Raw genomic sequence first — 15,669 nt, 5'->3', positions numbered from 1 at the left:
GGGATTGATTGTTTTTAATGGATTTTAAATGTCTGTATTTGATTGTTGGACACTGCCCTGAGCCTTCAAGGGGAGGGCGGTATATAATTCAATTAAATAATTAAAGAATTAAAGAATTAAAGAATTAAATAAAACAAACAAACAAACAAACAAACAAACAGAGGAACAACAGGCTGTAGCAGCTTTATTATGCCCATCCTTTGCTCTGCCTTTACCTCTTTCACTCCAAATTGCTTTGTCTCTGGTGATTTTCTCCTGGTATGACTTATTTCTAACCTTTGAGTCCAGCCAGGAGAAAAGTAATCGGGAAAACAGCTTTTTGGGTGCAAAGCGAGACCAGACAAAGAGCTCAACCCCGTCTTCCTGTGCACATCTTCTCTACAGGAAGAAGCCTTCACTTTGAATCGGTTTAACAGCACCTTTGCTAATGCGCTTGATAGCATTAGATACTTTTCTGGCGCATACCTAACCATCCATGGCCTTCACAAAGTAGGGCTCTTCCATGTCCCCTTCCTACTGCAGGCCACTGAGCCCCCTTAATGTTCCTGGGAGACAGCAGAGCTTTGGAACATCATAGTGGCCAAAGCAGGGGCCCACTACAGGAGCAGACAATGGGCAGAAATCACCAGCAACTTTCCCACAAAATAGGAATATCACCGTTCAATGCTGGCCCCTGTATCTAACCCAACTACAATTTGGCAGTCAAACATGTTTGTATTGGACTTATTACATAATATAACTTTTTGTATAGACTTGTCCCACACGTTAACTTGTCTCATTCACCAAATTCAACCTACTGCACAAGCAATGGCATAGATAGATCTTAATATCAGGAAACCATGGTAAAGACTGAGAAGGAGACTTATTCCCAAAAAATCAAGAATTTAACTCAGTCACAGGCTGCCTCCTCTTGTTACTGGATACTGCACTGTCCTTGCTCTAGAGTAATTGCTTGCTGAGGACTACCATATCCATGGAGGAAAATCCAGCTGCTATAGCACAATGAAAAGTCAATAAAAGACAACATGTGGAAGCAACCACAGTCAGTTCAGTACCATCTCCTCACTCAGCTGGGTGCTCTTGGGAACCAGCCAAATTCCTTCTGTGCAATGAAACATGTATTTATTAATTTAAGACATGCCACTTATGGCTAAGCCACTTAATTCAAGACATGCCACATGGCTATGCCCCTTATCTCCTCAGAAAGAGCTTATTTGAAACTCCATAAATGTAACAGGCAATCAGTTTTAACTGTAGCAGGCACCCTTAGGCTAGACATCCAAAAAGCACAAGGGAGAAAGAACAGTGCCAGGAGATCGCCAGTCTTCGCGTGCACGGGAGCCCCCACTTATTGAGTTGTGCCACAGCAGCTCTGTGGATAAGGCAGCTCTGCAACAAATAACTGCTTTAGACTAGAGCAAGGACGGTGCAATATCCGGCAATATGTGGGTGAAGCCTGTGACTGAGTTAAAGGGTCTTTCCTGGTCCCCTGTCTGCACGAGCGCTTAGAAACTCTGCAGGCTTTGCTGCTGGGACCCTCAGGGCCTCCTCTGGCCAGGCCTTGTCCTCCGGAAGGGTCCGCGGCCGAATCGAACAGGCGTTTGACAAGTCCTGGGGAGGGAGACCGGGAAGAAGCACGAGAGGAAGCCGATTCATCTGGTGAAGCGCCAAAGCCCCTCCACCTGCCCAGCGAGGCCCAGCGCTCTTCCGAAGCCAGCTCCGTGCAGCCAGCGCTTCCCAGCCCCCAAGCACCGTACCTGCTGCTTCATCTCCCTCTGGGGCCCGGCCGGCGACCGCGGTTCCTGCCGGCGCTTCGCCTGTTACTACAACAACCAGCAAGCAACCGCCCCTCCCTTCTCCAAGGCGCCTCTACGCAAGCGCCGCCTCTCCCGCTCCCGCCCGGGGCTCCGCTCCCCGCGCGTGCGCAGTAACAGCCCGGACGCCCCGAGTTTGCCCTCTTTTGCCTCTTCTAACATGGCGCCGTGTACAAATCAGATCGGAACGGGGCAAAAGCTCCTCCTAACCCGCCCGCCTTATTCGAAGTTGACGTCACAACGTCTTAGGAAGGTTTTAGAGCATTGGATTGGCACAAGCGGCTATCCACCGAGGAGGCGCGGAGGGGAGGAAAGCAGATGAGTGTCCAATAAGAAGCGAGCGCGCGTCTGACAGCGGACCACTGAGCTGTGAGGGGCGGGGTTACTACTCTTTGGGCTGGAGGAGAGATAAAGGAGCTGCTGCGGGTGAGGACCAGGTAGGGAGTGTGGCTACTGACGGGTGGGGTTGGGGGAGATTGCCGGCGGCGGTGCGCGATTTGCACGGGATAACTCTGGAGGCAATATAGTTGGTGGCTGCGGTGTAGGATCTGAATGGGAGAGACACCATTTCGGAGGATATAATTATTTCAGCAAGTATTAAATATCAGGGCATTTAGTCGAAAATGGCAGTGAGGAACAGTTGAGAAATCAACCAGTACCCTTCTGCTTTTGGTAGGGCGATGCAGCAAGCAATTGTTTCTGCAATTGGTTATGGGTTTAGAATGCAAACTGATTGATCACGAAGACATGTAACCACTCCTATTCAGAAGAAAGCTCATGGAGGCTTACTCCCAAATTGACTGGGCACAGGATTGCAACCAATGGTGTGTTTTTTTCTGATCAGAAGAATCATTCTTTATACCACTATCTTTGTGGATATTGTGTGTAGGATTTCTACATTTGTTTTCATTAAGACATGCTTTATGATGAACTGAGGGTCCCTTAGGCAAACTGTGCCCTGTAGTGCCTGGTTTAGAAGAAGGTATACAGGTGAAAGAGGATCATATGAGTTACAAGGCATGATAGCACAAATTCTAGACATTTCTTTTGTTCCCCTGAGCAGGTTTTGTGGTGCTGCTTGAAGATGAGCCGATTTCTGAATGTTCTTCGTAGCTGGCTAGTTATGGTATCCATCATTGCCATGGGGAACACAGTGCAAAGCTTCAGAGATCACAGCTTCCTCTCTGAGAAACTGTACACTGGCAAACCAAGCCTTGGTAAGGGGCACAGGTTATCATATTTGCACTGCTGGAAGCACTGGAATGCTCTGTGTCTTGCTTTGATCTCTAGAAATTTTTATTTAAATCTCATCTACCATCATCAGTGTTGTTGCTTGTGTTTTGCCTGATACCTGCCACTGAAACACAAAAAGTAGCCCTCATTATTTCTCCTTCATCAGTCAGTGACAACTAAAGGTAACTTCGTGCATTACTCAGCTGGCAAACCATGGTCACTTCAATGTGATGACCTTCTTGCACTGCTGAAATATTTCTCCAGACACCTGCAAGTGGAATTGTAATGAGTGTTCCACATTTCACTTAATGTAACACTATGTTGCTCGTAATATCCAGCAAAATCTTACTATACTGACATGTTCTGTTAGACAAAAATAAACAGAAGTCTTCTGGCATTTTAAAAGCAATTATTTTTTAATATTAGCATGAGCTGTTCAACAAATATTCCAGTTCTCCCAGAACCTCTCTGCTGAAATTGTTGATCCTGTTGTTCCTTATGTAATTATTTCCTTTCATTCTCCAGGACAATTCCTGAATGGAATTTAATCAGTACCTTTTCTGGGGCACAGTGTAAATTTTTAATTAATCTTTATTTTCCCTTTTGTAGTCAAAGTGGTTGTTCACTAATTTTTTTTTAAATGGCATAAGTGTGCAACTACAATCATCAAGGTAAATAGTCAGCAAAGAAAAAAGCAATAGTTAAAGCCCCATCCCCAACAAGAGCTAATTGAATTTCCATAGAGTTAACAGCAAGTAGTTAATTAGTGTGAGGAATGGAGGTGGTTTAAAACAAAAACAAAAAATTAAAGGAAAAAAGTTTTGATTTTGTCAGTCCACATTTGCAGCTGATGTTGCAACTGCATTTAAAATGAAGGGGAATATGCTGGAGTGCAGTTGGTTGACATCATCTAGACTCTTTATTAAAACTAAGATGACAAATTATTTACTCTAGAGTCTAGACTAAATGGCTAGTGTGTAATGACCCCATGTATACACCTCTGGTATACTCCACAACATGAGATAGTTGTATTTATTTCATCATTTATATATGAGGTGGACCCTGACCTGTATTGCCTAGGCTAGCCCAGTCTCAGAAGTGAAGTAAGGTCAGCCCTGGTTAGTATATTCATGAAACACCTTCAAGGAATACCAAGGTAAAGAGGCAGGGAATGGCAAATAACCTCTGGACATCTCTTACCTTGAAAAGCCCATGGGGTAACCTGGAGTCAGTTGTGAGTTGATGGAACTTTCCACCACATGAGGTGGATAGCAGGAATCCATTATTACTGTTCAGAGTATGTAAATGTAGAGTGTTAAATCCATTTTTCCACTTCAAGTAGGTAATGGGTCAAGCAGCCCTTATTTCACCCTACATTGTACATGCTCTAGGGCCTCTAAATCTTTCAAGCCAATTTTCAGGAACTAGCACTGAACCCAAAAACAGAGAAGAATTGCTCTGAGTGGATGCATAGCTCCTGTGTGGGTAGTCCTGGAGCTGCCACAGCCCGCAGAGGTGCCTTCACACGGAGGAGCCTCCATTCTGTTTGTAATCTTCTCTTCAATGTGCAGCTCCGCAGAGACAAGGGGATGCGCTCCCATGGCCATGGCAACTCCTTGGGGGTTGGAGAGCAGGAGGTGTTTCCCCTCATCCTTGCGGAGTTGTGTGGGAAAGAGAAGGTAAGTTGGCAAACAAAATGGAGGCGCCCAAAAGTGGCTCCTCCGACCCGGTGCCGTTCGCTCAGCACTGGGTTCAAAACGCTGTTTTTTAAAAGATTAGCTCATTGAGCAAGTTTCAAAAATTTCCCCACCAGTGGGGGGGGGGGGAGGGGACAGTGCTGCCTTGTTGCAGAGACAGCACCATGTTTTTACTATTCCAGGAGCACTGTTTTTGGCCTGTGTGGAGTGGGCCTAAGAGTCTCCCAAACCCTTAGAAGCTTAGTTTCCAGACCACCCAGACATTACAGCTAGAGGAAATGTGTTTCTGTCACTCAACAGCCCAGATAACATCATTTTTTTGAGTTCCCATTGAAGGGAATCACTCCTTGGTAATATTAAAGGCACATATCAGAACTGATACAGAACTGCATTTCTTTCCTCATAGAAAGCACAGGTGTTTGGAATGTTTTCCTAGGAAAATAGATGCTATCATGGATAGTGCCCAGGCTAGCTGATGAAGGGTCAGCCTGGTTAGTACTTGGATGGGAAACCAGGGTCGCTATGCAGAGGCAGGTAATGGAAAACCACATTTGTTACTTTCTTGCCTTGAAAACCCTACAGGGTTGCCATAAGTTGGTTTGAACTTGACTGCACTTTACACACACATCATAGATGGCTATTGGGTATGTCATTGCCAGTCCCTTCTTACCATTTTCAATCTACTGCCAGCCCTTCCTGTCCCTCCTCCAAAGTTTGTACTATCATCCCCATCCAATGCTCAAGGACTGTATTACCTGTGTTGTTGTCATTTTTTAAATGTCAGCCCCTTCCCCAACTTAAATTCTGCATGAATATCAGTTTTGCTGGTGTTGGCTAGGCACTAGTTAAGAGTGAACTGCCAATGACAGTGGGAGATAACAATCTTCATTTCGAAGGCTTTCCAAATATATTGATTCGTGCCAGCATGTTGGCTTTAATTTTTTGCTGGAGAGGGAAGAGACCAGAAAAGAAGGTGCTCTGATTCAATATTTGTTTTCTCTGCACAGTAAATGGCCTCCAGGCTCGGACCTTTGGTATCTGGACCCTGCTGTCATCTGTGATTCGCTGCTACTGTGCCATTGACATCCGTAACAAGACGTATGTAAAAAGAATGCTGAACTGGAGCAGAGCCTTATACCCCCCCGCTCCAAATTATATGTATATGACAATTCTTTAATATTCCCTGTAGGCAAATGCAAGCAACCATGGTTTCCTAAGCTCTGGTCAAGTAGCTTCTGGAAAAAGAAATAACTATTATTCTCTTGAAATACTTTGTTGACAAAGGGTGGAAAATAGACATGGAGATTTATATCTACCCCACCTTTTTCCCCAATGGGAGTCCAAAGTAGCATGCGGCATCATGCTTCCCTCTTCCATTTGACTCTCACAGCAACAATAACCTTGTGAGGTAGGTAGGTTGATAGAGAGTGACTGGGCTAAGTAAACCAATGAACATCCATGGCAGAGATATAGCTAGTTAATTTTAAATGTTACGTGTTTGATCTATGGTTTGGAATCACTAAAGTGGATTCTCCTCTTGACTGTTGTGGGTTTGTTGGGCTGTGTGGCCACAGTCTGGTAGTTCTTGCTCCTAATTTTTCTCCTCTTCCAGCAGATAGCAAGCCAGACATCAGTATTCCAGCAAGTGGTTTTTTTACTAGGTTTGCAGAATATTGATTCCATTCATATGTTTTGCATCAGAGGTAGTGGTTTCTGAGAAAAGTATGGATGGACAGGGCAGACTTGTATATTCATTTAGCTAGGCTGCTTTGATAGAGGATGATAGGTTTGCTTTAGTATAACATCAGCTGCATCCTTTGTCACTATGACAAGAGGACGGCTTCTGCAAGAAGACCGAAGATGAAACTGTCTCGTACTGAACTCTAATCGAAGGGCTGTGTGACAAAAGCACAAAGCTGAAGATTTACACTTGATGGATTAAGGAATTTCTAAGTAGCTGATAAACTTTGTTCAAGACTAATTCAGAATAATTCAGCCGGAAAAATGAGCAATAGCAGAACACGCAATAAACCAAGCTGGGCGCATAATATTATTTGAAAACACAGAAATTCTGGACTACTCTGAGACTACACAGAGAAGCCATTGAAATCCACAAGTACATGGACAATTTCGACAGAAAGGAAGAAACCATGAAAATGAACAAAATTTGGCTACCAGTCCTGAAAAACACTAGCATCAAGACAGTGGCTAATGAACACCACCCAGACAAAGGATGTCTCCAGACAGTAAGCAATCAAAAGGCCAGGCTACTACAATGCAGATGCCCTCACTAACTGATTATGCTATCTTCATGGTTACTCACATGCTAAATGGGTGGATCCCACCCAACACATGCAAATCGAGCTTGCTAATTGCACTCTTTACACTTGTTCACAGGCAAATGGTTCTTTCTCCCACCCTGGACATTCCACAGGTGTATATTCTCCACTTGCTTTACTACCATCAGATCCTCTGAAGATGCCAGCCACAGATGCAGGCAAAACATCAGGAGAAAATGCTACTAGAACACGGCCATGCAGCCCAGAAACCACACAACACCCCAGTGATTCCGGCCATGAAAGCCTTCGACAATACTTTGTTCAAGTTAATCGGAGATCTTTTAATGTATTTGGGACACATGAACCAACGTGATGCAGTGGTTCAAGTGTGGGACTAGGGCCTGGGAGACCCAGGTTCAAATCCCTATTCTGCCATAGGAGTCTGCTGGGTGACGTTGGACCAGTCAGACTTCCTCAGCCTAACCCACCTTACAAAGTTGTTGTGAGGATAAAATGAAGCAGAAGCGAATGATTTAAGATGCTTTCAGTCCCCAAGGGTGGGGGTGGGGGGGTTGTGGGATCTGATTGAAGTAAATAAATAAAAATATAGAAGGTATGCCTGCTCTGGTTTCATTAAACAGAATATATATATGTATAGAGACTGTCTTTTGCTATTCTGGGCATTTTGGAAATACTTCCCTCCCTGAGAAACCTTTCCCTGTCCTTTATGTTCTCACTACTTTTCCATATCCACATGTTCCCATCCCCAGCTATCTTGCAATAGAATGACATCCTCTACTGCTGTCTGATGAAGTATGTCAAAGACTGACTGATTGATGCTTCAAACTTATGCATATTTCCCAGGAGTTCAGCAGGCTTGACTTTGGGGTAAACAGCCCTAGGGTGATGCTACAAATATAGCCATACTTAGCTGGTAGCAAGTCTCAGTGACGCTTGGCAGTGATCATGCTTCGGGGCAGACTGGAAGACTGGCTTTTCTTCTTTTGGAAATAACTATGTGACTCTGTGTGTGAGGAGTCTTAAGACTGCTCAGGAAAACTCTTTCTCTTTCCCTATGTAGTTCTCTTTCCCTATGTAGTTCTCTAGGACATCTCTAACCAATATGTCTTGTTTATTTGTGTTGCTAAGGTTGTATTAACCTCCCAGGAAATCTTCAGTATTCTCTTAGAGTTCAGTATACATTGCATGTACTGCACCATGTGAGAACCTGGTGTAATAATAACATTTATTACGGTCCCTTGACCCGTAAAAACATACATACAGCAGAAAACATTAGCAAACAGGTCCATAGATTAAAAGAACAAAAGGAGTAATATTACATAGACTTAGGAGCAAAATATTGCAACTGGGGAACAACTGCTTGAGATCTCTGGTTTTTAATTCTGAAAAGCTCTGCCAGAAATTTCACAACTTCTAATGTGACCCTGACATTTTTGTCTTCTAAGAAAAAAATGTATGCTGGACTGTTCTGTACTGCCTCTAAATTTCGACAATAGAGGAGAAATCCTCTGTTGACGCTCACGATGGCAAAACTTGCAGGAAAGAAGAATATGTGGTAAGATTTCACTATCCTGAGAGTTACAAGGGCATAGTCTGAGAGGATAAGGAACACCCGTGAGCCTACCTCGAAGGTTTTCAGATGGAAATACTTTTAGCTTTGATTTGTGAACAGCCAATGATAATGAAAAACTGAATGGAACCTGGTATAGGATTTGTGCAAGATGCTAGGAAGAAATCCCAGTGTTTAACAGTCAGGGCTTTGGTGTGTAGTGCGCCAGCTGCTTCTCCTCGGTTCGTGTTGTTCTGTTCCTGTGGCCTTCCCAGACCATCCTTCCCACTTTTTCTACTGCACCAGTCCTTGCTAAAACATCCCCATTGATAAAAAATCATCATCACCTTTGGAAGGGAGCAGTCTCACAAGTGAAGCAGTCCCACACAAATATATGCAGAAATGCACAAGCTGTGGCTGAGTTGCAGCAACTAGCCTTCTTTCCCTTTGGATGGAAAGGGAGTCAAAATGCAAAACAATCACCCAAGGTGGGGGTTTTAGTATCATTTTTTTAACTTAAAAACTTCATTCGTTAAATGGTAAACTTAAAAATGCACCTTGAATTTTACTTCTTTACAATGAAAAAGGACAGGTTATGCTTTCAGAATGCCAGTTATTTACAGTTCAATCCTTCCCACAGACTTAAGTAAAATGTAGCTGTTTCGGCAGCACTTGCGCTCCTTTGAAAGCATTGTGCTGTCCCCGTTCCCCTCTGTGCATTTGGACAGGCAGGCACAATTGATGGAACTTAGCTCAGGATTCTGTTCCAGACCCATCAGCCAATTCAACCGCCCTCAGCTGAGCTGGCTCAACAAGAGTAATGTGTGAAAAGCCGCAAATGGCTTATTTTTATCACTGACGTTGGCAGCTTCAACTCCATTACCCAGAGTGGCAAGGAACTGCATGCTGAGAAGGGGCTATTTGTACAGATCCTTCAAAGGTGAGCTATTCTTCTAAAGGAACACCAAATGCTCCAAATAACCTGCTTCCTTCCCCAGAGCTTTGTTGTGAGAAATGGTAAATTGACAGACCCATAAAGATTTTTAAAGACTATAATAGGCAGTGATTACTGTACACTGGCCTGTCTGTTTAAAATAAGATACAGAAATTTAAAGGGTGATACTTTTTTTTAGCTAGCCAGATTGCACACATTTTGTCTTCCCCTATTTATTATTATTATGGTAGCGTCCCTATTTCTATTAATGTTAATTCTTCCTTATGATTGGAGCCCCATTGCGTTTTGGCAGCATTGTGTTTTACTGACTGGAGTATAATGTATTTAAGTTTTATTATTGGAGTTTTAATTTATTTTTAATTGTTTTACTATTCATATTGTATTTATTGGAAGCTGCCCTGAGCTCGACTTGTTGGGAAAGGGTGGGGTAAAACATCAAACAAAAAAATAAAAATATGTAGCCATTAACAGACAGTAGGATTAAATGACCAAATGGAATAAATGCAAGCCCTCTTCTTGCCTTTTCCTGTAGCAATCACACTTCTGTGTCCAAACGAGAGACTAGGATAAATGTCAATATCACCATGAAAATGATTGTGTGTTTTGAAGAAACAGATTTCAGCTTCTTCCCACACCAAGAGCAATCCTAAACAAACAACAAGTGGAAAGGGAAAACTTTGTCCTCAGTGAAATGACACAAATAAGCAAAAGGAGAAAAAAAGAGATTAATTTAAATAATCTCTTATTTTGTAATTTAGATGTTACGTTTACAAAAAATGAGTGTTGAATAGTTAAAATATATACATAAAGTCTTCTGTATTATCCAACATTTTTGCTCCAGCAGTCCACATGTCATTTGTAAACGGCGGGGGGGCGGGCTAAAATTAGTGGATTTTTATTTTTTTCTGTGGAGAACTTGATAATAACACTGAGCAAGATCCTTTATTTTAAAGGTGCATTCTTATAAAACACTTATAAATCCCACTGGACTGCTGAGTAAATATACTTAGAACTGGAGCTGTAAAATGCTCAGAAATGTCCAGCAGCAAGAGTCTATAGATAGCATTGTTGTTTCATAGTCATAAATATTCATAGTTCAAGTAGCATTCAGAGAGAAAGTACAGGTCTGTTAAGTAATCCGGATGGACAAGAATTATGGCTCAGTGGCAGAGTACGCACTTTGAATACTGAAGGTCCAGGTTCAGTTCATTGCATCTGCCACTGACAGATTTTGAGAAAGATTTTTCTCTGCTCCAAAACCCGGACAGCTGCTGCCAGTTGGAGAAGACATATGATACTGAGCCAGATAGACTAATGGTCTGACTTACTATAAAACCGCAGCATATGGTCATATATTGTCAGGCAGAACTTCTCTACTGATGATAATAATGCATTCACTTGTTGATCCAGTTGAAATAGGCTAGTCAGGCCCCAGCCCTTTTGTGAACTTTTAATCAACCTAATAGATTACCTTTTCTATTGTATTTATGATTGATCTTAAAATAGTTCATTTCCTATTATTCTCTTTGCATAGATTCCATTAAGAGATCATGAACGTAAGTTTTTAAAGGTTTCAATTAACTTCAGCTTTCAAATTAAATTTTTATTCTTAAAGGTGATTGACATTTTGGGCAGCCCAATCCGGAGCCCTGGGCAGCCAGGGATGGTGCCGCTGCAGTGCCGCCCTGCTGCCTCCAGAGGGCTTTCCAGCTGCACAGGGAGGGTGAAAAACACAAAAAACCCAAACCCACCACCAGAGGGCGCTCCAAGGGGCTTAATGGACTTAAACCACCCAAAAGGATAGTATAAGCCCAAGGGCCAGGGCCATGGTGCACCTGCAGCAAATCCAGGGTGAAAAAAGACTACAGTTGGCTCCACCCCTGGGAATGCTTCTGCCACATCATTCTGCTCTGGTGGGGCTGGCAACAGTGTGGGAGCACTGATGCAGCCCTACGTGCCACATCTGGGCATCTCAGGGGACTGCAGTGGTCGCTACAGTGATTGCTCCTTCACTGGGGTAAGTGTCCCAGGGAGGGCAAATCCATTGGCATGAATTCATGCCACCTCCCCATGCTGATTTGCCCCCTTCCATCTGTATTGGGTTACAAGGCAGTACAGTTTTTGACCGAATGGTTAAAATCAATTTGGTTTTTTAAATTATAAAATTACATTGAATCAATTGCCATTTCAGGCCGGAGTTGATAGTTTAGAGCAGGGGTAGGGAACCTGCGGCTCTCCAGATGTTCAGGAACTACAATTCCCATCAGCCTCTGTCAGCATGGCCAATTGGCCATGTTGGTAGGGGCTGATGGGAATTGTAGTTCCTGAACATCTGGAGAGCCGCAGGTTCCCTACCCCTGGTTTAGAGATGGGAACTGTAGTCCATAACATCTGGAGGGGCGTGAGTTTGACACCTGTGGTTTAGAGCATAGGTGTCAAACTTGCGGCCCTTCCAGATGTTTTGCACTACATAAGAACAGAAGAGCCTGCTGGATCAGACCACAGCCCATCTAGTCCAGCACTCTGCTACTTGCAGTGGCCCACCAGGTGTCTTTGGGAGCTCACATGCAGGATGTGAAAGCAGTTCCCATCATCCCCTGCCAGCATGATGGGAACTGTAGTCCATAACATCTGGAGGGCCCCAAGGATCCGTTTTGGGACCAGTGCTCTTTAACTTATTCATACATGACCTGGAAGTAGGGGTGGGTAGCGTGGTGGCCAAGTTTGCAGATGATACCAAATTATGTAGGGTGGTGAGAAACACAAAGGATTGCGAAGAGCTCCAAGCGGACCTTGATAAATTAGGTGAGTGGGCTCAGAAATGGCAAATGCAGTTCAATGTAGCTAAATGCAAAGTGATGCACATAGGGGCAAAAAATCCAAACTTCACATACAAGCTACAAGGGTCAGTGCTATCAGTCACAGACCAGGAAAGGGATTTGGGCATCTTAGATGATAGTTCCATGGGAATGTCAACTCAATGCATGGCAGCTATGAAAAAGGCAAACTCTATGCTGGGGATAATTAGGAAAGGAGTTGAGAATAAAACTGCAAAGATTGTCATGCCCTTATATAAAGCAGTGGTGCGACCGCACTTGGAGTACTGTGTCCAGTTCTGGTCGCCGCATCTCAAAAAGGATATTGAGGAGATAGAAAAAGTGCAGAGAAGGGCAACAAGGATGATTGAGGGACTGGAGCACCTTCCCTATCAGGAGAGGCTGCAGCATTTGGGACTCTTTAGTTTGGAGAGGAGACGGCTGAGGGGGGATATGATTGAAGTCTATAAAATTATGCATGGGGTAGAAAATGTTGACAGAGAGAAATTTTTATCTCTTTCTCACAATACTAGAACCAGGGGGCATACATTGAAAATGCTGGGGGGAAGAATTAGGACTAATCAAAGGAAACACTTCTTCACGCAACGTGTGATTGGTGTTTGGAATATGCTGCCACAGGAGGTGGTGATGGCCACTAACCTGGATAGCTTTAAAAGGGGCTTGGATAGATTTATGGAGGAGAAGTCGATTTATGGCTACCAATCTTGAGCCTCTTTGATCTGAGATTGCAAATGCCTTAACAGACCAGGTGCTCGGGAACAACAGCCGCAGAAGGCCATTGCTTTCACATCCTGCATGTGAGTTCCCAAAGGCACCTGGTGGGCCACTGCGAGTAGCAGAGAGCTGGACTAGATGGATTCTGGTCTGATCCAACTGGCTTGTTCTTATGTTCTTATGTTCTTAAGTTTGACACCTGTGGTTTAGAGTGTTCAACCTATGCAGACTCTTATTAATCTGTTTCCAACTCATTTATACAGGCCATTAAGTTCTTCTTTGGCAAAAAAAAACCTACTTAAAATTCCAAGGCTGCAATCATAAGCTTGCTTACCAGGGAGGAAGTCCCATTGAATTCAGTGAGACTTACTCCTGAGTATATATGCTTAAGATTGCACTGCTTATGATGTGTGGTAGAATTTAGTTAGATTTGTAGAGCAGCCCAAACTGGGGTGGGGAGTGGGGAATAGAGCAGTGGCCGGGGATGACAACGACATGCTGCCTGTGAAGAGGCTTTCAGAGTACAGGGCTCCAAGGGAGAAGGAGAAACTCCTTTCTCCCCAGTAAAGCCCATAGGCGAGACTTACACCACCCTTTTTGTGTGAGTCTGCGCCACTGAAGAAAGATGTTCCTGGGCCAAAAACTGAAGTTGGCTCCACCCTTCTCCATGCTGGTGCAGTCTCCTGCAGTGCAGGAACAACGGCATGGAAGACCACTTTCTGGTTTGTAAGCCACAGTGCCCCACTGCTGGGGTAAGTGTCTCTGTGCCAGTGTCCATATCACTTTGCACAGCACTGCCCTAGCACGTGCACCGGCACAACCCTCGCACCACTTCCAGTGTGGCTTCAGCCCCCTGCTTTTGGATTGCAGCCTTCATCTCTCTACTATGTCAGCAACGATGCGATCTAATTCAGCATTTTCCCTCGGATCTTTTAATGTACAGTTTGAGGTATTTAATATTGTTCTCCACTTTGAGAACTCATTTGCATTTAAAGAGCAGACAAATTCTCACTAAATAAAAAAAAAAACTAGTGAACTATTTGAACTAGTGCTTCTTAAGCTAGGGAATGACCTGATCACTGGTGTATGGCAGGATCCTGGGTCCCAAACATCTGAAATAATGCCCTTTGAGCAACAGAAGCTCTCTGTAGTTTCCAAAAGAGGCAGAAGCCAGTCCAGAATGTGGCTCTACTATTCATTGCAAAGATGGATTGACTTGCTTTCTGGTTTTGCTTTCTATTCTCTGCATTTCCTAGTATCGTCTCTGTGATGCGTAATAATTCTCTCTTCATGTACTCTCTGACAGCCTCTATAACATCACACTTTTGACCTTCTTCATTGCCCTGGGCCACTTTCTCTCTGAAGTCTTTATCTACGGTACAGCAGCTGCAACTATTGGTGTCCTGGCACCGCTCATGGTGGCAAGTAAGTACAACTTTAACAGCCCATCCTTCATTGGCGTTTGTATCATCACATTTATATACTGCTATTTCCCCAAAGAGCTTGCAAAAGCATTTTACTGTGCAGTCCTAAGCAACGACACCTTTCTAAGCATTTCATGGATATAACTGTGCTTCAGATTGCACTATTAGCCTCTCAACAGCCCTGTGAGGTTGGTTAGGCTGAGTGATAGTGATTTGCTGAGGATCTCTATGAAGGAGGGAACTGGACGTAGGTTTCTCCTCATCCCAGCGCAAATGATAATCTCGTACAAGTATTTCAGGGTCATTGTCGCATTAAGGGGAAATGTTCTCTGGTCCCTCTCATTTGCCTTCTTTTTCAGGTTTCTCCATCCTAGGCATGCTTATCGGGCTGCAGTACCTGGAAGTGGAAGAAGCACCACAGAACAAGAAAAGGAACTGAAGCTGTGGCTGCCATACCCGTTCCATCTGCCTTCCAGCCATCTTCAAGAGTCCATGATCTTCCAAGTGTTACATTCCTGACTTTTTCTCCTCACTGTACGGTCTAACCATCAGATAGATTTTTGGGGGGGACTTTTCCATCAGTCATCTTTTTAATTTTCAGTTGATTTTGATAGGAGCAGATAACACTTGATCTGTGACCAATGGCAAAAGCCCAGCCCTGAACCGCTGTCCCAAGCCAGATGAGGGTTTTCCTGATGGGGGCCACTGTTTTAAGGCATCCTCAGCCTTGGTGGTGGGAAAGGGACCTCTCCATAATCGTGCCAAGCACGCATAATAAATTCTCCCTTCAGGGCGTCCAGCAGAGAGGAAATGTACTACTGCCAAAGATCCACGGGAGATTATTCTAGAAAAACAGCACTAACTGACAGCACTAACCAGTGCATTGTGAGCCTGTGCATTTGTCCATAAGCATGATTTGAATAAACAAGGGGGAAATTGTGCAAAGCTGCAGCTTCTGTTTATGTCTTGGGGAGAGCGCAAGATGTTTCTTTTCTGGATTTTGCACAGGATACAGCGATGTTTTGACTTCCAGAGGAAAAAAAAATTTGTGCATTGATATACCTTGGCATAACTTCTCATTATCCACTCACAATTCTTTTCTGGTTCCAGTTCCCTTTTTTAGTAGTCAAAGGTGTCTTCCCTTAA

The 15,669-nt window shown here is 43.8% G+C and overlaps 2 protein-coding genes across 8 annotated transcripts in view; one reads left to right on the top strand and one right to left on the bottom strand.

Annotated features, from left to right (window-relative positions):
* TTLL5 (tubulin tyrosine ligase like 5) overlaps positions 1-2,006 on the bottom strand; it is a 163,471-nt gene extending 161,465 nt beyond the window's left edge. For 2 of the 5 annotated variants that reach the window (XM_048484959.1, XM_048484958.1), the window contains exon 1: positions 1,758-2,004. The gene's annotated coding sequence lies outside the window, so the exon portion shown is untranslated. Of the gene's footprint in view, positions 1-1,757 lie in introns of all 5 variants that reach the window. The other 3 variants (XM_048484960.1, XM_048484956.1, XM_048484957.1) reach the window with 3 other exon arrangements.
* Positions 2,007-2,048: 42 nt separating this feature from the next.
* On the top strand, positions 2,049-15,468 carry ERG28 (ergosterol biosynthesis 28 homolog). Of its 3 annotated transcripts, none has more exons than XM_048484962.1 (6): positions 2,049-2,240; positions 2,878-3,031; positions 5,752-5,842; positions 9,462-9,533; positions 14,406-14,524; positions 14,883-15,468. In XM_048484962.1, exons 2-6 carry the CDS (start codon positions 2,899-2,901, stop codon positions 14,960-14,962), a joined length of 495 nt encoding a protein of 164 aa, XP_048340919.1. In that variant the 5' UTR covers positions 2,049-2,240; positions 2,878-2,898; the 3' UTR covers positions 14,963-15,468. The 3 variants fall into 3 exon arrangements, with proteins under 3 accessions (XP_048340919.1, XP_048340918.1, XP_048340920.1); XM_048484961.1 differs by having other exon boundaries at positions 2,059-2,251; XM_048484963.1 differs by lacking the exon at positions 9,462-9,533 and having other exon boundaries at positions 2,148-2,251.
* Positions 15,469-15,669: the final 201 nt, after the last annotated feature.

Source organism: Sphaerodactylus townsendi, linkage group LG02 (assembly GCF_021028975.2).
Source record: "Sphaerodactylus townsendi isolate TG3544 linkage group LG02, MPM_Stown_v2.3, whole genome shotgun sequence".
NCBI lineage: Eukaryota > Metazoa > Chordata > Lepidosauria > Squamata > Sphaerodactylidae > Sphaerodactylus > Sphaerodactylus townsendi.
Note: the sequence above shows the minus strand (reverse complement) of the source record. Positions and strands in the feature narration are given on the sequence as shown.